The sequence below is a fragment of the Lactuca virosa genome, chromosome 2, assembly GCF_052849685.1.
Source record: "Lactuca virosa cultivar CGN04683 chromosome 2, Lactuca_virosa_CGN04683_v6, whole genome shotgun sequence".
Taxonomy (NCBI): domain Eukaryota; kingdom Viridiplantae; phylum Streptophyta; class Magnoliopsida; order Asterales; family Asteraceae; genus Lactuca; species Lactuca virosa.
Window position 1 is genome coordinate 177,024,101 of NC_136427.1, and position 25,352 is coordinate 177,049,452.

At 36.2% G+C, this 25,352-nt stretch overlaps 1 protein-coding gene across 1 annotated transcript; it reads right to left on the minus strand.

The window, feature by feature from the left end:
- Positions 1-701: 701 nt before the first annotated feature.
- LOC145159775 (cationic amino acid transporter 5-like) lies at positions 702-2,747 on the minus strand. Its single transcript, XM_079078811.1, has one exon. It carries the CDS (start codon positions 2,592-2,594, stop codon positions 846-848), a length of 1,749 nt encoding a protein of 582 aa, XP_078934937.1. The 5' UTR covers positions 2,595-2,747; the 3' UTR covers positions 702-845.
- Between the last annotated feature and the right edge of the window lie 22,605 nt (positions 2,748-25,352).

A 25,352-nucleotide genomic window follows, 5' to 3' on the forward strand; every position in this document is an offset into this window, starting at 1 on the left:
AAAGATTAAAGATTTTGTCGCATCACTGATATAAGCAACACTAACATTCATTTTAGAAACGGAATCGATAAGGATAAAGAAGGATGCATTAAGAAATAGGGAGTCAATAGACAAAAATGTGTTAAGTAACAATGATGCAAACACGATATCGACTTTGATATCATGATAAATATATATGCAATCAAATATCATCTCTCCAAAAGATCAATTATAAAGAAAATATAGAATTCAATCAACATATATAAAGAGACCTGAAATACACTAATAAATTAAACTCAAATGTCATCTTATAGGCAACATTTGGACGAATTTATATTAACTTAAATCAATATTAACATAACAAAACAATGATCTTGAACCTAAAGGCTAATAAATAAAAATACATGCAAATCACTTTTTGTTGATTATTGCTTAAAAGATATCTAATGTATTTTCATAGAAAGTTTCTATATCTTAATATAATTGACCTTTGCTTAACCATCAATCACCATAGTTACATTTGATTCCATCCCGTTATTTCAAGTATATATATGTTTAACTAATGATACTTAACTACGGAGTCTAATTCGGGACAATGAATTCACAAAGGGAGCTGATCCGTACACAACAATTTTTCTCCATACACAACAATTGGTGTTTTAAAATGTTATATTGTACAACTATATAATGCATAAATTGTTGTGTATGGCAAAAAACTGATGTATACGAATCACTTCCCATTCACAAATACACTTCCGGGACTGTTGAAGTGTATAAAACTATATAAAGACACTAAAAAACTTAAAGCATCATTCTTACGTAACATAAATTGGTAAGACTATTGGAGTGTTGTGTCGGATCCATGGCTAGGGTTTTCCAACACTATCTTCATCTATAACATTTGGCTCCTTTTCATATTGATGATGTGCCATGTCATAAGTGGCATGAAGACCAAATAACACATAATATATCAACATAATCACCGTACAAATACCAAACCTTATAAACGCCATATACTCCAATGATCCCATCAAAAACAAATTTGTTGCTATTGAAAGTGCAGGGATCCAAGGAACCAACGGCACTCCCCAGACTTTTGGGGTCCGTTGTTGTGTCAACATCAACGAGATCCCGAGTGTCCCAAAGAACCATAAAGGGACAGTAACGGTGTAACCCACCCAACCACTAGGGTCCAACCCCCAACAAGCGGAAGTCCCTATGGAAGATCCAATTATGATCACCAAAAACCCTACTAGTTTCAATAGGCTCGAATTTGGTGTCACCCCTTTTACATAGTATCTCCTAATGATAATTGCAACCGCCATCATCATGAAAACAAAGAGTGTGCTTATGGATAGTAAACTTGCCAATACGTCTAAACTTGAAAAGAAAGCGATACAGGCACTACAAATGGTGATTAGTAAGGTAGCGTTTATTGGAGTTTTTGTTTTAGGGTGGACTAGAGCGAACCATGGTGGGATCATATGGGCTCGTGCAATATGAGTTATATAACGAGCTTGACCAAGTGCACCAACCAATAGAACCGTGGTCATACCCTTGAGCGCACCTAGAGCCACCAAATACTTAGCCCACTTCATGCCAACTTTTTCAAATGCAACCGAGTAGGCAGCGTTAGGATCAATATCTGTATATTTCTGCATCATGGATAACGAAAGCGCCATCAGGCAATAAATTATAGTGATGATCGACATAGAACCGAGTAATCCCAGAGGTATGTCCCTTGATGGGTTCTTTGTTTCTTCCGCCATGGTTGCGATTGTATCAAATCCTCCGTAAGCGAAGTACACAATAGCTGCAGCTCTAAAGACACCTTCGGGGCCATAAGGTGCAAAAGGTTTCATGTTTGAAGTGTCGGCATGCATGAACCCTGCGATGATGACGAAGAGGATGACGATGGTGTTGATTGCAGATGCAATCCAGTTAAGTTTCGAAGTGTTTCTTGTGCTGCTCACTGCAATGATGGCAGCGATTGCTAGCACGCAAACTGCTATTGGATCCAACAGATTGTAACCTTCTCTGAGATTTGTATGTATTCGTAAAGAATTTGGTTCACGATTGAGAAGACTGGTGAAGTACGACGTCCATGATCGAGCAACTGCTGCACCACCCAGAATGCATTCAAGAAGAATATTTCCGGCGGTGATGAACGCGGCGAAGTCTCCCAGTTCTACTCTGAGGTATGCAAACGAACCACCAGCCACCGGAATCTCTATAGCGAACTCTGTATAGCAGAAAACGGAAAGCATCGCAGAAAATCCAGAAGCTACGTAAGATAAAACAATAGCTGATCCAGCGTTGTCATGGGCTTCCTGTCCGGTAAGAACAAAGATTCCGGCACCGATGACTGCACCAAAACCGAACCACATCAAATCCCACCAGTTGAGGCAGCGCTTCATTTCATTCTCACTCTGCTTTTTTAGCTTCTCAATCTCGTCGGAATCTTCAGAGCGGCTGAGGAGACGATCTTTGAACCTGGAATAGGTGTGGGACAAGGCGTACCTGTATGTACTCCAGTCCCGGAAAGATTCCTCCGGGAAGAAATCTTCTTTGCTCCATCTCCAGTAGGATTGTGGATGAATTTGTTGATCATCCATACTTTGTAATGAAGCAATTTTTTATTGTAATCGGGTTCTTGGGTCTTTCAATCTTTATGCAATCCATTTCCATGTTTCATTTATTGGTTTTTGTTTGGTAGTGTCGTGATGGGCATTTGCCGGAGCTGCAATGTTGACTTACAAGAACATCTGTTTCACGTGGTCCCTTTGGGTTCATAAATGGATGTGACAAGAGTATATTTTGAACATGTTAATCAACAACTTGGGTGTCAAATGAACAAAGCAAAAATAAAATAAATACTCAATATGGATTATATTTCGTAATTAATGAGAAAGAGAAATAAAATAGTATTAAATTATTAAAAAGCTCTATTCGTTAAGATTTAAGAACAGTTATTAAACGAAAAAAAAAAAAAAACTAAGCTTATTTAACAAAACAACATATCAACAAGCTTTTATTATTAATATATTGATCCTCTTATATCTTTATTATTATTTTTATTTAAATTTTGGGAGTAAAAATTAAAAGCGGATTATGGCCGAGCTGAACATGAAAAAAGAGACCAAGAAATATAGAAAAAAATGTGAAAACGTTATTTACAATTTTACCGATTTGTCCCTTAAAAATATTTTGTGCGTAATACATGAACAACTATTAACTATTGATTTAATTTATTCACGAATATAATAAACACAGAACAATCTTATTACTCCATCGAGTATATATTATATTTTGAGGGTGGAAAGTTCCAAAGTGCCGTTTATGCTACCTGTTTTGTCTAGTATAACTGTCTCGGTATGGATGATTTTATGTTGTTTAAAAATTTAATAAAAAATGGTAACGGTACATCAATGACATGCAATGGTCAATCATACATCAAGTATTAAGATTTATTAAGATTTGCCGTTAGAGCATTTTCGACCTATCTTTATATCCTCATTCCAATTTTCATTCTATCATTACTAGAAATTCAAGTAAAACCGGCGACGTTATAGTATGACAAGTCATCGGTAATACCTTTAGCAGCAATATATGAGGACTTTATGAGCGATAATGCCTCTATTTTTTGTAGTGTATATCCTTCAACCTAACCTAAACCTACTCTCTTTTTATTTCATTTTGTTCCCACTATATGGTAATGCAGTATATACACCATTCTCAATTGTTTTGTTTAAAAAATTAGTACTATGATAATATATTCTTAAAATAGAATCTGACAATTTAATTATATAAAAATATTTTATATTATTATTTATTATTCACAAATCAAGAAAGAAAATTATATATAAGAAGAATAAAAAATGGAGAGAAAAAACATATTTGTTAAAAAATGTGTTAAATGCCGCTGCTATATTCTTAAAATAGAATCTGACAATTTAATTATATAAAAATATTTTATATTATTATTTATTATTCACAAATCAAGAAAGAAAATTATATATAAGAAGAATAAAAAATGGAGAGAAAAAACATATTTGTTAAAAAATGTGTTAAATGCCGCTGCCATGGCTTGAACCTGTACCCCTGGATAGAGGAGTGAGTTATTCTACCAAAGTGGCAGATTCTTTGTTTCAGATGTGCTACAGCGGATTTTGATAACTTGGTTGCCCCATATTTTATTTATTACTACTTCCCCATAATTCCATTAGCCTCAAAAAGTCAAATTAAAACTTGTATACTATTTATCACATCTTAATCTCCCACTTCCCAACCCGTTCCCATTCTCCTTCTTTTAACATCTTTCCCTTCTCTATCTTTTCTTAGTTGTTTTTTGTTTTTTTAAGCAAAAATCCATAAAGTCTATGGACCATCTCTGTAACTCTCTGGTAGAAGAGGTGGACCAAACGGCTGCAGACTGTAATAAGAAGCATGTTTGTTTTTTTAACATCTGCATGCTGCTGCAGATATTAAAAAATTAAAATAAACTGATTTTATAATCCGAAAATAGTGTTTTAATACCGAAAATTTAATAATGTATGACATTTCGGCAAGAATTTATGATATTTCAGCAAAAAATTATGATATTTTAACAAAAAATAAAAATATTTTAGCATAAAATAATGATATTTTATCAAGAAATTATTATTATTCAATATAAAAAAAAGAAAAAAAAATCAACAAGAATAAAAAAAACGAAAAAAAAATGTGAAATAAGATTTCAACAATATATAATCAATATTTTAGCAAGAAAAAAAGAAGAGGAAGAGGTTGGAAGAGGTAGGAAGACGCAAAACAAGTGTTGCGCCAAGAAGAACACGTTCAAAGGTTTTTTAATATGAAGAATTATGTAAAACAAATAGCTGCGAGATGAAAAGTGTTGCGCGTGTGCTGCGCCGCGCAACAATAAGAGGTTTGAAAAGGTTTTTTCTAAAAAACAAACAACACCTTAGCCTCTCAAATGACATCAATTGCACGCCAGACTACCTACACTTCCCTCAACGACAATATATGCAGTCCTTTCTGGAGAATGATACAGATCACGGCCTGCAGCAGCATCAGTGGTTGGATGCTGTTATGGAAGTGTGGTAGACGAAAAAGAATTAGGGCATCAACATTAGCAGCAGGTGAGAAAGAGTAGCAGAAGACCTAGGGCTCAGAGTTCTCAGTATCGTGGTGTTACTTGCATATGTGGTTAGTTGATTATTACGATTATGAAACAGACTATCAACTTCTTTAGGAGTAAATCTCGATTCATGTGGCCGTTTTTGTTAAACACCGATGATCATCTATTTGTTACAATACAATTTTCATATTAAATTACCGACAAACATGTGTTTAAACATTGTAGTTTAAACACTTGATGAAAATGGCATTGGTACTATTCATTACTTGATTTTTCTCCACAATTATCTGTTTAAGCCATGGTTCTATACGTTTTTTGCTTCAAAAACATTGTAGTTTTTTACAATGTACCCAAATTACCATTTTACTCATAATTCATGTCCATTTTATATTCTTTTTTATCATGGAACATCTATAGAGAATCAAATTTGGGCTTGACAGATTCAACACCCATACACATCAGCTCCGCATCTCTTTGTTGCAGCATCATTAGGGCTAATTCAACAAACAATGTTTCATCATCATAATCATCTACCAGGTGTTTTTGGAAGGTGGAGATGTATTATTCCGAAGGAAAAATTAGTTGACGGGATAAATGGTGGAAGTATATACCAACATTCCTTGCATTAATGTAACTTTATCCTCTAACTCATGTTGTCAATTTATACCTAATTAGTTCGATATTACATTGAAAAATCATAGGAGGGTCAAGGCCTCAAGGGAGACCAAATCAGTTGGCTCATCATAGATGTCAAAAGGGTAGAGCTGAGTTCAATTACTCAGAATACAAAACGGATATTATGTTGCAGAGAACATATAGTTATGTCGAAAGTTTAACTGCGAATCCCATGGGTCCTAAATTCCATATTTGGATCAGGTCCTTGTTCTAAAAACTTCACTATAATCTAATAAGAAAAGAATTTTTTGTTTATTATTTAATTCCAATTCCAATGAACAAAGTAACCTCATTAATACTTGTTTTATTTTGGAAAATAAATTGACGCCAATCTTCTTTTATGACATCTTTCACTTTTAACCAATGAGAAGGAGTCGGTAACTCTCATTGGAAATCGTATTAAGACAATAGTAATTCTATAAATAACAAAATAACCCACATAAGTATGTTGATGGGGTGTTTGGGATTTGTTATTCAAGATAGCTTATGTTTTTCTTTAAAAAGGTTTATTAGATTATTCGACCAAAATTGAGTTTTCAAAAGGACATCGTCCAATAAATTCCACGTTCTTCAACTCTTCTTTTCCGCACTAAAAAACATCGAATTTACACAGTTCAAAATCAAATTATCTCTACTTTAAGTTTAGAAATATTACGAATTCAAAGGAAATTAATTATTTCCGCGTAAAATTAACACAAGATGAAATTTATCAAGCATAATATTGTTTCAGATGATGTTTGTGTTTGGAGTTGGGGTAACAATAGTTGTATCTTTTTCGCAATTAATTCCAATTATATTAAGATGTGATGTTATTCGGTTCAATATGATATTTTGCATCATTGACATTGACATAATCATAAATGGTCAACTCGGTCAACGGAGCTTAATTCCAACTTTGGTACAGGTGTTCAATGAGCGAGCTACACAACCCTACTTTATTGACAGATAGATGAATCAATATCGAAAATTGAAGCACGAATTTAGATTTCAAATTAACCTACCTTCATCATTACTTCTTCAGATTCCTGATGATGTATATCACTAATTAAACTTTTTCTTCTTTGATAAAAGTTGGAGGCATGATATACCATGTATGATAGAAATCGTTTGCCAATTTAGAAAATAAAAGAGATGAGAAAGAGAAAGAAACATCGTGAGAGAAAGAAAGAAGAAGAGAAATGAATCACATTAATTAGCATGCAAAGTACTTTCCCCCTTTTTTTCATTAGTATTTATATCTAAAAGTCAATTTCTTTACAAGAGATTATGTTACAATGTTACTATCCTCGATATCAAGTTGGTAAATTGGTTACTTTTCTTGTTCTATTTTGAGCCAAAAAATTCTCTCTTCCAACTGAATTTTCTTTGTCTGATGTGTCATGTTGTTAACTTGTATCAGTATTCATCTTCCACCCCAACCTTGTCCGAAAGGTTGAAATCATAATAAGTTTTTAGGAAGCATCCTACATCCTCCCAAGTAGCAGAACATAACTGTGATGCATTCCTTTCCATGCTATAATAAACCGATGTTTATTTTGGCCCTCTTGATTTACCTCTATTTGATCCCGTATATATAACTGGACTATAATCAATAAAATGTGTTGGTAATGGAAAAGGAATTTCTAACGACTTCTCATGAATTGTTTTAGCAATGTAACATGAAAAACATCATGAATTTGAGCATCAATCGGTAATTTCAACCTGTATGCAACCTGGCTATTTTTTTAAGAATCGGAAAAGGTCCGATATACCTTTTTTTCTAGCTTGTTGGGCATAGTTTTCAGGTGATATGGTTGCAACTTCACCATAACCAAGTCCCCTTTCTTAAAATGAACAACGCTTGGTTTGGAATCATGTAATTCTATTTTACCCAATAATGCAATTTGAAACATAGATGGAATGGAATCACATCTTGCATTGTTCCGAAGTGAGTAAGAAACATAGAGTGTTTTGTCATATTTCTTTCTCCTTGTAGTCGTATAGTCTCTTAGTTCTAATTGAATTACATCATCAAATCTTGATAATTAAATAAAATTGAACCAAGATGTTGCATCCTAATAGTTCAGATCGTCTCAACCTAATAATTTTTCTTCCTAACATTTTACTTCCTTTCTTTTAAGCAAATACCTATCTTTCAAAAATTCACCAAATATTATTTTTTTTAAATATAAAAAGTCTTTATTATTTTTAAAAATTTTAACTAAAAAATATTAAACAGTTAAACGATTAATAATGCCCAACTTTTTTCATTAAACTAAAATTTTAAAAATTATATAAACTTAACTAAAAATTACACCCCAATTATCACTGCACTTTTTTGTTAATTCTATCGGTCTTGCGCCCTTAACCAAAACCATTCTTTCTTACAAAAAAATGTCATCTAGTACATTAGGTCCTCTCAAGATTCTGCATATGTTGTTCACAGCCTCTATTCCGGGAGTCCCTATTCAACTTTTCAAATTTCAAATCTTCACACTTCAAAGCTGTAGATTTACATCCTTTGGGCGAACATATCGGGTCTTTACAAGAATCAGAAAGATTGTTTGGATACATGAATCTTTCTACCATACAAGTTCTATGGAAATTCTTGAATGTGCCATTTATTATTATTATAAAATGAAAAAGAAAGATGGTACCTTTGACCGAATCCAATTCCAGTCATTATTATTATTTTTTCAATGGAAAACCAAAGTTCAAAGTAAATTGGGTTGTTGATTACGATCTCCATCTTTTGTATCCCTTTCGTTTTAATGTTCTCATTTTTAAACATTGATCAAAGCAAGTTACCAATGAAACTATAAGAAGAAAAAGAAAACTGGTCTTGGTGTTATTGTTAGTGTTGGTGTTCCACATATTAAGTAAACCGTCATATCTTAGAGTTAAAAGAATCACATGTTTACATAGTTCAGTAATATAAAAAGAATATGTAATATAGAAACAAAAAATACCCAAAATTAAAGGTAAATAATGAATAACTTAATTAATACCTTGTTTAAGCGTCTGGATTCACAATACAACATGGAGTGAGTTCACTATCTACAAGTAGGATGCCATGATAAGCAAATAAAGCAAAGTTTGTTGCAATTTTTTATATTCAACCAAAAGAAGAAAAAGTTGATCTTTCTCGGCTGGCTTTGATACATTTATAGTCATGTAGGATGTTATAACAAAGCAACTAAAGTAGGATGTTATAAGAAGCAAATAAAGAAAAGCATATTGCTATTATTTGCCTTAACTTAAATAGGAAAGTATGATATTTTCCATTGGCTTTGATACATCTATATTCATGTAGGATGCTATAATAAGGAAAAACGCAAAGTACACTGGTATTTTTTAGTTCAACAAAAATAAGAAAAAATAAAAATTTCTAGTGGCTTTGACACATCTATATTAATTATGTAGGGTGCTATAACAAGCAAATAAAGAAGAATGATATGATAAGCATATAAAGCAAAGCATGTTGGTAGTTTTTGAGTTTAATCAAAATTAGGCAAATATGATATTTAAAGCACGTTGGTATTTTTTATGTTTAAACAAAAGTAGGAAAATATGCTATTTTCTGGTAGCTTAGATGCATCTATAATTATGTAGGATAGTATATCACTACTAGAAAACAACTCTTTTAATGACACGTATTGCGTGTCATAAAGGGGTATCGATGACACGCAAATGCGTGTCATTAAATCCCCAATTATAAAGGAGGACGACACACATTTACATGTCATAAGTTTACGACATGTATTTACAACACGCTACACATTGCGTGTCATTAAAGCCTTTACCATAATGGAAGACGACACACATTTACAACACGCTAAGGAGGGAGGACACGCGTCAGGGAGTGAAAAAGAAAATAAAGTAGGATGCTATAAAAGCATATAAAGCAAACTACGTTAAGATGCTTTAATTTGTCTTTGGTTCCCTATTTTAACCGGTAAATAGTTGTTTTGTTTTAAGTTTTCCGGTTCATGTTTTTTATATCATCTCTCAAGTGGTTAAACAAAAAAAGGAAAAATTATATCATATTTTATAATGTCATGTTTAAGTTTACATTTTAGTCCTAATAATGCTTAATTAAAGTGGTCATAAATAGGTAACATAATATGATAATGTCATGTTTAACTTACAATCTATTCCTAATATGTAAATGGTACTTATTTAATATTCTATTAATTCGCATGGGAGATTAGTCGATTCACGGAAGCTTAGCCAGGAAACGGTTGTTAGAAAAGTTCATTTTCCGAAATAAATTAAAAGGAATTAACTTTTCTATAAGAACAAATAGGTTTGGATACGTTGAATATTTATAGTTTACTTATGTTGAATATTTATAGTTTACTCGCTATTCATTTACATAGAGTTAATACCTCAATTTTGAAAGTCTACGAAAAATAAAATAAACACCAAATATAACTTTTTTATATATCGGATTATGGCAAAATACCATCTTATTTATTATGTTTTATTAATTTTTTTCAGCTTATATTTTATTCAAACAAAGGACATCGTCAATAGAAAATGTATAAACTTAAAAAAAACCTTAAACCCTATAAATGTATAAAAAAATACTTTGAGATATCTAATCTTTTTTTTTTTTGACTTTACAAACATAAAAATCAAAACTATTATTCAAAATCGTTTAATTTTTTTTTAAATTCAATTTTTTTTTTAAATTCAATTTTTTTTTCAGCAAATTGGTATAAAAAGTTACGACTTTTAAGTTTGTAAAGTCAAAAATAAAAAAAATAAAAAAAATAAAAATAAATGTCTCAAAGTATTTTTTTTTCTATGTATTAATTTATATTGATTTTTTAGGTTTTTAGGGTTTCGAAAGTGTATGCATTTTCTATTGATGTTTCTATATATATATATATATATATATATATATATATATATATATATATATATATATATATATATATATATATATATATATATATATATATATATATATAAACAGAATCAGGTGAGGACTCTATTTTCGGTGATAACTGTAAGGACAAATATTAGCCTTTCATATACTAGAATGAGTGGTTGCGCTTCTTTTTTATTTTTGAAATTTTTTAATGGTGGACACGGTGACGTTTTTGTAAATAACCCCAACTTTCTGTGGTTTTCCTCTTAAGGGAAAAAGTTTCAAGGACATACTCGTTAACTTTATTTTCTAATTCATTGGACGAACATTCAAGCTGATTTTTCCTCCTTTCCGTCTAATTCTTAAAGAATTCTCATGGTAAACTATGAATCCTTTATGTAAATTTTTGCCTGATCTCGTAATGGTTTCCAATTCCTCGTGTTTAAGCTTCATTTTGGTTCAGTTTCAAGTTATGGAAGTAGGTAAACTTTTGTTTCTAATTTCTATTATTTTTTGGTTCAATTTCAAGTTATGGAAGTAGGTAAACTTTTGTTTCAAATTTTCTTTGATATGTTGTTGTAACATTATTTTACAAGTGATAATGAGTATAATCTGTAATGATATACGATTTGTTATGATAAATCCTAAATATAGTTACGATTTGTGAATTTTTGAAAACCTACTTTCATCTTCTTGTCGATTTAAGCTTTAATGTATATAAGATTGAATAACTAAGATTAATTATTTTAAGTTTTTTAGTTTTGAAAAGATTTCTAGGTGAAGTATTTAGATAAAGGCATCAAAGTGAAACTTAATACCATAATAATCACAAGGTGTTCGACCTAATGTCTAAAAGAAACAACAGCTTGGAAAATTTGAATTTATAAGTATTTTGTGGTTGTTTTCATTTGTTTATATATGTAATAAATACTTATGTAGTTGCTTACGCCAATGATCAATGGTTTTTCCTTAAATTGATTTTTTAGACAAAATGATAGATACATTCAAAACGTAAAATACCAACAATATTACTGTCAAAATAAAAATAGAGTTTGTATCAGAATGTTATGTATGATCCAAATCTGCGATTATGGATTTAAGGAGTGACTTCTTTATGTGTGTGTGTATTTTATTTCTTCTTTGTGCTCTCTGGATTTTTCAACGCTAAATATTCATTCAGATATATGGTTTAGTTAAGAAATTACGGTTAACTGGTGTTATAATGCAATCTTTGGGGTCTCTAGTGTTTGTTGTTTTTTCATACCTTTTAAGATGGTACATGCTTGTAGGATTAGAGAATATTTTAGATATACCTTTAAGTAAACTAATTTATAGTGGTTAGGTGTTGTTTATCTTGGGTGCTAGATTGATGTGTTGGCGGGTTGTTATGTAGCTTCTCATTGATCTTAGATTCTATGGTGCTTTAAGGAGTATTGAGAAGTTCATAATTTTAATTTAAATATCATGTTGTGTTCATGCAAAACCATATTGGTCATCGATTTTCAAATGTTCAAAATCAAAGTTCATCATATTTTTGCTTAAGGCCATCATGTTGATGTTTAACTTTCAAAATCCTTGAATATGATTCTGATAGTTGCTGCTCGTGGTCATGGTTGCATGTCTGATGGTTAAAACCTACATCTTCTAGTGAGGCATAATTTCACAAGTCCTACTGGTTAGTTGTTTTTGCAGTTGACATGAATCTTTTCATTTTATAGAACTATTGTTGTTATGAAAAAAAACTTTAAAGAATCATTCAACTATACTAGGATAAATGCACGTGCTTTTCCTTATCTGCTAGCTCTTTGCTAATAATTCTAGGCCACTACAATAAAGGGTAGAAATACAAAAATAGTAATATATCTTCAGTTATTTTGATCCATAACTTAAGATAATCTAACTTTTTATGAATTATAATCCATAACTTAAAATGATATAAGACTTACTATTTTTTATGTTTTTCTATAATTTTATGTAACACCCATGTTCCAGATTGGATAAGCTTACTTTTTATCAAGGACCAAAGATGGAGTTGTGGGAAAAACTCTATGCCACAACTTGGTGCAAGGATGCCCATGAAGTGGCATTGATAAAATGGAACACATGTTTTGTTGAGTGCCACGACGTGGCAGTATGTTGGCCACGGCATGGCAGTTGTTCTGGTCCAAGCCCATAGTTTTAGGTTTTCTTCCCATATTTAAGAAACATTTCAAGAGGATTAGGGCATCCACTTCAGCCCCCAACCCTCTACCTCAAAACCCTAGCCTCCCTTTGCGAGTTTTGGTTCATTTCGGTATTCTTGGTGCCTTAAAGAAGAAGAGGAAGAAGAAGGTGTTTTGGTGCATTGATCCAGCAAGCAAACTTATTCATCATCATCTTGAGCATATTTTGAACCCTTGTGAGTATCCAAGTTCCAAGCTTTCTAGTTTGTGCTTCTAGATCTAGAGTTGTTGTCCCTTTTCTTCTTATTTTGAGAGTTTGAAGGGATGGATTCCATAAAGTTGGCAACTTTATGGATCCTTATGGTCCATTTGAGGTTATATGTTTCAGATCTACTTTTCCTTGGTGTTTTTTGTCACACCCCCAAACCGAAGAAACGACGGAAACGTCCGGGGGTTGGGTGACTTCATCTTGTAATACCATCACAGTGTATATAATTGAATCACGAAAACATCATCATCACACATACAATAATACAACCGTCATTGTTTACATCAGTGTTTTGGATTACAAATTACATTCCCAAAATATAAGTGTACGATGATAGCAAAAATACATCAAAATCCATGAGTTCTTGAAGGCCAACCTACTTAACGATTTCCTGATAATACAAGTTATTTTGAAAATGGTCAACATATATAATGTTGGTGAGTTCATAAGCATATTTGTATGAAAAGTTTGTATTATTTTTTAAACACCAGAAAATCCGATATTTTCTGTAAAAGAAATAAATGGTTTGAACGCTTTGTATCAAATCTTGTATTAAAGCATGTGTGTTTCTGTTTTGAAAATGTATAAGGAGTGTATTCTAGAATTTCCATGTTTTCTGTTGTAAGTAGAAGGTAATGTATAATTGTAAGTTTTCCCAGAAAATCCGATATTTTCTTCCTGTAAAAGTATTGTGGTCTTAAAACCCAATGACCGTAGAATGGTGTTTGTATAGTATCGCAGCTGTATAATTGTTTATGTATTCCATAAATTTTACAGTGGAGTTAATTTATATGTGAGTCGTTATAACCATGCTTGATATGACGGAATTGCCTGTCATGTCGTTTTTCAGGCGTCGACTTGTTTAAGGTAAGACATTTGTCACCCTAGACTGGCCTAGTCTAGCTGTAGCGAACAACTCAGGTGTGGGGCTGTCAACCCCGTATAGATCTATACACAAACTCTCGCTCTCCCTCCAGGAGACTCTGGTTATAACTACAGGACTAAAGGTTGTACACTAGGTATCTCACAAGAACCTTAACTATATTTACGCAAATATTGTATCACACTATGTAACATAGTAAAAAATGTTTCCATGTATGTTTTAAGTTTACAAGGCCCAATAAGCATGTAAGTGGACCACAAAGGCCCAATAAACATGTAATGTATACTCCAGGCCCAATAAGCATGTAATGGACCACTAAGGCCCAATAAACATGTAGGTATATTCTAGGCCCAATAAGCATGTAACTGGACCACTAAGGCCCAATAAACATGTAAAGTATATTCCAGGCCCAATAAAAGTGAAAATGACATATTTAGTCCGTTTGTTATTACGTTGTTTGTTTAAGCTCAATTGTTTACCAAAATGACATAAACTGCCCACTTTTTGTAATGATGACATTTTTGGCCCATTAAGCCGAATATTTACAATTAAGGCGCATTTTTGGTAAAAATGACACTTTAGGTCCCTTACGACCAAAAGTTTACATTTAATGGCTTATTTTAAATAAATAACATTTTTAGCCCACTTTTGTTAGAAATAACATTTTCGGCCCAATTTTGATGAAAATTGACATTTGCGGCCCAAATGTATAGAAATTTAACCTTTTCGGCCCAAGTTTAATAAAATTTACCTTTTCTGCCCCTTTTAACCGAAAATTTACATTTTTGGCTCAAATTTATTTAAAATGAAAATTTAACCCACAAAAGTCAAAAGTTTACAAATTTAGCCCATGAAACCGTGAAGGCCCAACTTTAAGCCCATTTTGTGAAAATTAACCTTTTGGTCCTTTTAAAACCATCAATATCTTTAAGACGTATTTTTTATATAAAATAGACTCTTTTGGTCCTTGAAAAACCGTGAATGTCCTAAGGGCTTCACCTTTTTGTTTATTTGTCAAAAATGGCCCCTTAAACAGTTTTGTTTAGTTTTCTAGTGTTCCACAACATGTTTACTCCTTTCATGTGACATCCCCATTTTTACGGCCAGAAAAGACCGATTTTGTTTATGCTTTATAAAAATCAAAGTACTTCTTTTAATAAAAATGTTGCGGAATTTGTTCCCAGAAAAACATGATAAATATGTTATCAAAGCATTTCCGAAGAAATGTATTTTTATTCATTTTCAAAACACTGGGATGTCATCGTCAACACAGAAACATAAGCATAAACAGAACTTACATTCATTTACACTAGTGATCTACATCTCTTTTAAATCTCTCAGTGCAAAGTAGCTTTGTATCGACACCTGTGATACAAATAAGCTGGAGTGGGTCAGGTTGGGAAACCTGGTGAGTACATAGGGTTTTCAACCCACAGTAATATAATTATTATATTTAAACATCAAACAATCAACCCAATCACCCATCCCCATTATCTTCTTAAGGATTTACCCTAAAAATCAGCTAATCCTTGTTCATTCATTCCTAAGGATTATCCTAAGGAAACGACATGAAGTCCATCGTTGCTAATGACACAGTGGTCAAGCGCAGCTCCTAATATTATCACTTAGGCGCAGCTGCCAGAATTGTGACATTTTCTATGAGGCGCTTCTGCCGGTATTGACCTTTAAACGCTACTGTCATGGTCATAAGGCTCTCTATTAGGCGCAACTGTCGATACTGTCCTTAGAGCGCAGCTGCTAGGACGTTTACCGTAGATCTGAAACATCTACAGGTTGTGGCGTAGCTGCCAGTGCTCATTTATAGGGTACTAGGTCCATTGCTGCCAATGTTTACCTATAGGGCACTAGGTTCATACTACTAATGTTCCTCTATTTCAGCTTTTATCCCTCATCATTCATCTACCCATGTTTTACCCAACATATTTTGTAGATATAAAATGCTTTATATAGTTTACATCATTTAAAACATGTATAAAAATCTTTCACCAGCATAGACATCAAGTATTCAGGCAATATGCACACATAGCACGTAATTTATATTAAAATACTTCATATCTATGTGTAAGATGAAAGTAACTATGCACTCACCTGATTAGGTGGTGACTCGGCACTCGGACATCACTTCATTACTCTTAAAACAATTTCCTCGACAAAACCTAGTATCAATATCACTAGGGTTTAGTCTGACGTTAACCGCGACTAATTAATAGTCTAGCTATTAGTACTATTATATAAGCATTAACACAATACTTTTCACCCACTATATACAGACGAGGCCAGACATGAAACACCGGAGGGTGGGATCATTTCGGCATAAAAGCACTTCTGAATCCAGCAACCCAAGCGGCCCTCCAAAACGGAACCCCCGTACCGCGAGTGGTTAAAAAGACATTATAACGACACTTATATAACTTGTAATAATAGCCTAAATACTTATTATTAGGTCCTAATAACTTTACTAAATTGAAACATATACTAAAGATAGGGTAGGTATAGCTCACTTACAGCGGGTTTCCTTGGAAACCAGGCTCCGTCGGAGCAAAGTTTCTGAGCCGGAGGCTCTTCTCTTCGGAGCCGTCAGGCACTCCGGGAGCCTCGGGGCTTCCTTCGGGTGCTAGGGGGTTAACCTAGGCTTAGGGGGGGGGGGTTTGGGGGCTAGAGAGAGAGTCTAGAGAGAGAAACAATAGTGTGGAAAGGTGTGAGAAATGGAGGAACCCGACACCTCTATTTATAGGGGGTTGGCAGCTGGACTCGCCGAGTTGGAGGACAAACTCGCCGAGTTCATGCATGTGTCACCCTTCTGGTGGTGCCACGTGTCCTCTTTCTGGTGGTGCCACGTCACCTCTTTTGCAGCAGCACCCTGCCGACTTCTAAACCCCGTAACTTTCGCATACGAGCTCCGTTTTCGACGTTCTTTTTTTCCACGCGTAGGTAAAATCAAGATATACAACTTTCATTTAGACTCCGTCGGTTAATTCTCGACCGATCTTAAATTTAACAGTAGGAGGAGATTAGACTGTTAAATGACCACGAAGAATTCTTAACTCCTTCATACGGACTCCGTTTTCGTCTGTCTTTTTACCGTTGAGTTCCTATTATTGAGATCTTCAACTCTCATTTACGTCGCGTAAGCCAAAAACCGCTTGAACTAAAATTCGAGTTTCGGGCCGTGCACTGTTAAGCCAAATCTTAGAAAATTCATAACTTCCTCATACAAAGTCAGATTTGGGCGTTCTTTTTTTGTATGTTCTCGGTTTAACGTATAGTACAACTTTTATTCAGATCACTAAGGCTAAAAAGTCCTCTATCGTATATTCACTATTTACGTCTCCCGGTGTTATGCCGGTTTTGCCGTAAAACTTCGACGGGCCATAACTTCTTCGTTATAACTCGGATTTCGGCGTTCTTTATATGTACGGAACCCTTGAGACATATTCTACAACTTGGTTAAGATTATTTATTCTAAATAATCTTTTGTCGAAAAGTCATTTTCGACCCCTATTATCTGTAAATTGACTAGCCCGGATCTACGGGCGTTACAATTATCTCCCCCTTAGGATGATTACGTCCCGGAATCATCAACGAAACAGGACAGTATAATGACTCCATACGTTATCTCTTCATCCTAGGTAATAATAGTAACTTCCTTGTTTCTTCGAATGAGTATTTAACTCTTGGACTCCTTGACTGCAGGCAGTGCTCGATCTTGCACTTGCTCCCTATCTCACGTTAGACTCCAAATTATGACCTTCAAGTCACAATCTCGATCCTCACTGGATTCGAAAATAAGATAAGTTCTTTTATTACTACAATGGAATGATGTGTCATATTCTAATGACCTATCATCGTATGTTGCAATGTTTAGACTCAGGTCTCTTAGAGTCTTCCAGAACAGACTATACTTCCCTTCATGTTCTAATCTCATTTTAAAAGGTAGCATTTCTAGCTACAAGCAACCGTCGCGATACCTCTACTGATCGCTTTGATTAATTCTTCCGGCTTAAGTCAGGTGCTACATCGAACTTGGTTCTCGGAACCACGTAACAGACTCGTCGTAGTCGGACACAATTTGGTATGACCGCTAGGGTCGGAATAACAACAATCTTCTTAGTCATTACCGAAACAATGGTAACGACATACTTGAATAAAATGGTATCAAATTACTAGCTTCTTGGTAACCTTGTGACTTTCCCTGATCCAAGTGTGAGTCATATGCTTCCGGTAGTATAGGCCTCTACTACCATTCACACCTACTCATACTCGTCCCAAGTATTGTCTCGCAGTTTTCCAAGTTACTAAAAACAATTTTTAACACATACAAATGTGTCCAAATAATCATAAAATTTTCCCTAGACTCTACTAGGACTTCTTCCATGTGTATCTTCAATCATCAATTCTGCTTCAACTCGGTTAGTGTTGGAAATGCCATACGATGAGATAACTTCAAGAATTACACTAATCGTTCCATCATCCCGCCAATCGAAGGTGTACTTCAGACGTACCATACTCCTCTGAATGTACTGTTATCTTATCATACATATTCTAAAGGCAATATACCACTCTTACGATATCTTCTGATAGGTGTCATTCACTATCATAAGCCTTTTCATTTCCTTCATTTTATCAGTCTATCATGGTTCGCATCACTTCCTGAACTTCTGCCATTGTGATAGGTTCGGGTGCAGGCGCAACGACCGATGCATGACCCGTCACATTCTTCGGCTCAGGTTGTCATCTTCCTCGGCTATTTCCTAGTCTATCTTCACCATGACGGTTTGTACACCAAAGCAGACATTTGGTGTACCGAGGCGAGAATTTAAGATAGGAAAGTTTTATTTACGATAGACGTATAAATCTCCCTATTACTCCGAAAAGTTACATGCCAGTTCTAATATCGTAATTAAACGTTTAGAAATCTGAACACATAAAATTTCCAGATCCGGTCGGCAATAGACCATAGATCCGAACAAATAATAGCATATAAGGCATCTTTATAGCTATAACATAAAACATTTAGCACATAAAACATTTTAGGCATCTTTCCAAAAATAAAGTAGTGCTCGTGTCTAAAATATAGCAGACACTCATCTCACAATCATCGCTTAGCATTCTAAGTTTAAGTCTAGAAATTTCCTACAAATTCCTAGTTCGCTTAAACTAATGCTCTGATACCAACTGTGACATCCCCATTTTTACGGCCAGAAAAGACCGATTTTGTTTATGCTTTATAAAAATCAGAGTACTTCTTTTAATAAAAATGTTGCGGAATTTGTTCCCAGAAAAACATGATAAATATGTTATCAAAGCATTTCCGAAGAAATGTATTTTTATTCATTTTCAAAACATTGGGATGTCATCGTCAACACAGAAACATAAGCATAAACAAAACTTACATTCATTTACACTAGTGATCTACATCTCTTTTAAATCTCTCAGTGCAAAGTAGCTTTGTATCGACACCTGTGATACAAATAAGCTGGAGTGGTCAGGTTGGGAAACCTGGTGAGTACATAGGGTTTTCAACCCACAGTAATATAATTATTATATTTAAACATCAAACAATCAACCTAATCACCCATCACAATTATCTTCTTAAGGATTTACCCTAAAAATCAGCTAATCCTTGTTCATTCATTCCTAAGGATTATCCTAAGGAAACGACATGAAGTCCATCGTTGCTAATGACACAGTGGTCAAGCGCAGCTGCTAATATTATCACTTAGGCGCAGCTGCCAGAATTGTGACATTTTCTATGAGGCGCTTCTGCCGGTATTGACCTTTAAACGCTTTTGTCATGGTCATAAGGCTCTCTATTAGGCGCAGCTGCCAATACTGTCCTTAGAGCGCAGCTGCTAGGACGTTTACCGTAGATCTGAAACATCTACAAGTTGTGGCGCAGCTGCCAGTGCTCATTTATAGGGTACTAGGTCCATTGCTGCCAATGTTTACCTATAGGGCACTAGGTCCATACTACTAATGTTCCTCTATTTCAGCTTTTATCCCTCATCATTCATCTACCCATGTTTTACCCAACATATTTTGTAGATATAAAATACTTTATACAGTTTACATCATTTAAAACATGTATAAAAATCTTTCACCAGGATAGACAGCAAGTATTCAGGAAATATGCACACATAGCATGTAATTTATATTAAAATACTTCATATCTATGTGTAAGATGAAAGTAACTATGCACTCACCTGATTAGGTGGTGACTCGGCACTCGGACATCACTTCGTTACTCTTAAAACAATTTCCTTGACAAAACCTAGTATCAATATCACTAGGATTTAGTCTGACGTTAACCGCGACTAATTAATAGTCTTGCTATTATTACTATTATATAAGCATTAACACAATACTTTTCACCCACTATATACAGACGAGGCTAGACATGAAACACCGGAGGGCAGGATCATTTCAGCATAAAAGCACTTCTGAATCCAGCAACCCAAGCGGCCCTCCAAACCTAAACCCCCGTACCGCGAGTGGTTAAAAGGACATTATAATGACACTTATATAACTTGTAATAATAGCCTAAATACTTATTATTAGGTCCTAATAACTTTACTATATTGAAACATAAGTTATACTAAAGATAGGGTAGGTATAGCTCACTTACAGCGGGTTTCCTTGGAAACCGGGCTCCGCCGGAGCAGAGTTTCTGAGCCGGAGGCTCTTCTCTTCGGAGCCGTCAGGCGCTCCGGGAGCCTCGGGGCTTCCTTCGAGTGCTAGGGGGTTAACCTAGGCTTAGGGGGGGTTTTGGGGGCTAGAGAGAGAGTCTAGAGAGAGAAAGAATAGTGTGGAAAGGTGTGAGAAATGGAGGAACCCGACACCTCTATTTATAGGGGGCTGGAAGCTGGACTCGCCGAGTTGGAGGACAAACTCGCCGAGTTCATGCATGTTTCACCCTTCTGGTGGTGCCACGTGTCCTCTTTCTAGTGGTGCCACGTCACCTCTTTTGTAGCAGCACCCTGCCGACTTCTAAACCCCGTAACTTTCGCATACGAGCTCCGTTTTTGACGTTCTTTTTTTCCACGCGTAGGTAAAAACAAGATATACAACTTTCATTTAGACTCCGTCGGTTAATTCTCGACCGATCTTAAATTTAACAGTAGGAGGAGATTAGACTGTTAAATGACCACGAAGAATTCGTAACTCCTTCATACGAACTCCGTTTTCGTCTGTCTTTTTACCGTTGAGTTCCTATTAATGAGATCTTCAACTCTCATTTACGTCGCGTAAGCCAAAAACCGCTTGAACTAAAGTTCGAGTTTCGGACCGTGCACTGCTAAGCCAAATCTTAGAAAATTCATAACTTCCTCATACGAAGTCAGATTTGGGCGTTCTTTTTTTGTATGTTCTCGGTTTAACGTATACTACAACTTTTATTCAGATCACTAAGGATAAAAAGTCCTCTATCGTAAATTCACTATTTACGTCTCCCGGTGCGATGCCGGTTTTGCCGTAAAACTTCGACGGGCCATAACTTCTTCGTTATAACTCGGATTTCGGCGTTCTTTATATGTACGGAACACTTGAGATATATTCTACAACTTGGTTAAGAGTATTTATTCTAAATAATCTTTTGTCGAAAAGTCGTTTTTGAACACTATTATCTCTAAATTGACTAGCCCGGATCTACGGGCGTTACATTTCTCTTCATAGTAAGTTGTATAATGTGTGTTAGTTTACAAACATCACCAAGTTTTGGTAGAGTTTTCAAGATTTATGAAGTTTTATCACATTATCACCACATATAACATAGGAAACACACATAAACATGCATAAACACATAGATCTAACACAAGTCAACTTGTATCCTCCCCCAAAACATAGTAAAAACCGAAAATAGGGGGTATGAACTCACTTTGGGGTGTGGATCGGTTTCTAAAGAAGTTTGAAGGAGGTTTCGGCCCTAGCAAGCTCCTTTGAGTAGATCTCGAAGATGTGGGTGGTTCTAGAGCCTTATATACGAAAATAAGGTTGTAAGAACAAGGATCTTGCTATTGACTTGAAACAAAACAATGGGGTTTAACCAAGACTTACCTGGTTTGGAAAACTTGAAAGAAAACTCCTTGAGAATTATTTCTCCCCCACTTGGGGTTCGAACAATGGCATATCTACCACGTACGCTAGATAAGCCGCACACCCGTGTTGAATGTACTGCCGAGCCCTGGCAGCTGAACAAAACCCTGATCCCAATTTGGTACCCTCGCCATAGACAATCAGTTCTCCCCGAATTAGGGTTCGAACCACCACTCGCTGACCATCGCCATCGAGCATAGCTCCAAAGCGACTAAGCCAGTCCATACCCGCAATCACACATACATCCCCTATGGGAATCAAAATCAGGTCTATCGGAAAAGATACTCCAAAAATCTCCAATACGCAATCCCGATAGACCGAAGAAGCAGAAATCCCGTGTTCGTTGGCGATGGAGACTCGCAACAGACACTCTAACACTCCTACTGGCAATCTGAACTCTATACTGAAAGTCTGAGTAACAAACGACCGACTCGCCCCCGAGTCAAATAATACCAAAGCAGGTAAGGAGTTCACTAAAAACGTACCTAATCACAGGTACAAACATATAAGCATGAAACATATATAATCAGTAAGATAAGGGATAGAAACATACCAGCAACCGCATTCGATGCTGCTCTGGCTTCCTCTGCTGTATGCTGGAAGGCGCGCCCCTGGGCCCTCGGGAGCACTGCTCGACCCTGACTCCCGTCAGTAATCCTCAATGTAGCCGGTGCTGGAGCCTGCGTCGGCCTGGCTTCAAGCTGTGGAGAGTTGGTCTTCATGTGACCAGCCTAATGCCAGTGGTAGCAGATCCTCATATCCTGAACCGGGGCCATCTGTCGATAATTCCTTGCAAAATTCCCCTCCTGGCCGCATTTGTGGCATCCGCTACCAGACCTACAAACCCCCGAGTGCCCCTTCCCGCACTTGCCACAAGTGCGGCCCTGATGTCCCCCTGACCTGGAATCAGCGGTCTTAGACCGCTTTGGCGTCGGCTGTGTCTGTGTCGGGGCCTGACCCTGCTCTCTCAGCTGTAGCTCAATCTCAAGCTCCCGCTGCCTAGCGGCCTCCTGTAAATCCAAAAGCGTATCACAACGCTGGGTCGCCACAAACTGTCGAATATCCGTCTTGAGCATGCTCAGATAACGAGTCATCTGAGCTTGATCAGAAGCAAACTCCAGGCAGAACAACGCTCTCTCAGTGAACATACGGGTGATCTCCGTCACCGTCTCCCGATCCTGTCTCAAATCCAGAAACTCCTGAGCTAGCCGTTCCAGATCAACTCGTGGAATGTAGCGAGCGCGGAACATATCCCTGAACTGCTCCCAAGTAACATCAGCTCTCTGCTCATCCGAATACGACCCAGTCATCAGCCTCCACCAGTCCTTTGCCCCGGACCTCAGAAAGTTCAGGGCACATATGACCTTCTGGTTAGTAGGACATAAGCACGTGAAGAAACATCTATCTACGTCAGACAACTACCTCATGGCTTTGATGGGGTCCTGAGTCCCATCAAAAGTAGGGGGCTTCATGTTGTCGAAGTCCCGATACTGAAAAGACTGACCGGCTCCCAACCCTGCCGCCGATACAGCCGTTGTAGCTGCTGCGGCAGCCGCCTCAGTGAGGTATGCATAGCGATAATTGAAATACTCCACCATAGCGGTCTTGATAGACTCAAACATCTCCGACAACTGAGCCCGAAACATAGTAGCAACCTCATCATGCAGGATCTCCCAGATCCTGTCATCCATCTCATATGGTCGATAGTCTCGGGCGCTGTCGGCGCCTCCTGTCCGCCCTCTCCAGATCCTGACCCGGATCCAGTCACGAATCGTCGTGACACCACCATGTTGAAAACATACCAAAAAGATATCAGATATTCCACATAACAATCCTGGAACCAACTCCCAATCAAAACCCTAGGGGTTGTGACTTCCTTGCTACGCATATGGGTCCTGTGCTTTTAGTAGTACGGGCCCATACTACCTTCCACACCTACCCATGTTTGTCTCAAGTATCATTAAAACGCCCTAAAGCTATACATAAGCATGGCATGCGCTCAGTCCTCACTCCTAGAGGAAGGCTAAATATCTCATAATCGACAGACTTATCCCAAACAACCTACCCATCCATGAAACTTCCACCAACCCTGCAACACTCGTGTATGCTAACCATACATAACGCTGGACCCTATAGACTTTCGAATACCTGATCCTACCCTTAGCCCTTCATCAAACAAGAACATGAAATAAGGCCAAACCAAACATTCTCAGGCTATAAGATCTTAATTATGTACAGCCGTAATGCATACACTAAGCAACTACAGTAATTATGTCAATTTCATATGAGGTAAACCCTAGGCTACCAGGCATCATATAATCAGGCAATTCTATCATGCAATTCCTGAAGATCCCTAGCCTAGTACTAGCATGCTGTTCTAACATATCACATACTCAAATATTCTGTAAGGTATTTTGGGGTCTATCCGCGAGCTCTGGCTGATCGTACACTTGCATCCTCTTTTATTATATTGAAAACATTTTAAGAAAATCGTTTTAAAATCCTGTCCTCAGTTTGAGACTGGAGACACGCGATTGTTTCCTCCAATTCACTCAAACCAAGGCTCTGATACCAACTTGTAACATCCATAAAAATCGTGCCAAATTAAACTTTTAAAAACATTTCAAAACCCATGATTATTACAGAACTTGTTTTCAAAATAGTATATTGTCAGAGTATCCCAGAATCACAACATAAAATCATAAAGTGTGAGGAGCAGTACGATCACGCCTTCGCCTTCCCGCGATCATCAGAAGTACCTGAAACAATAATCGATAAATGTAAGCTCGAAGGCTTAGTGAGTTACCCCTAAAATACCAACGCCATATCGATATAACCATATCATATAACATATAAGCAAACAATACAACATGCGTAATGAGCCATCAGTCTGACTGGACCGAATTCCGGTCCTCAGTCTATCTGGTCCGCTCTCCGAGCCCTCGGCATGTTTGGACCGCCCTCCTCGGGGCCTTCAGCCTATCCGGACCGCTCGCTGGGCCTTCAGCCTGACTCGATTTGCCCGACCCGGGCCTGCAGTCTACCCGGTCCGCCCAGGTTGTCTTAGCCTACTGCACACAGCTGGACCTGCCTCAACCCTTTCCCCAAACCAACAAACATGTGCACATAAATATCATATGCTAGCATGTAATAAGAGATAGTCATACAGATCTAACAGATCACTATTATGGCAACCATCCTATAACCAGGATACCGATATAACCGATCTCTAATATAGCAACCATCCTACAACCAGGATATCAATCTAACAGATTACT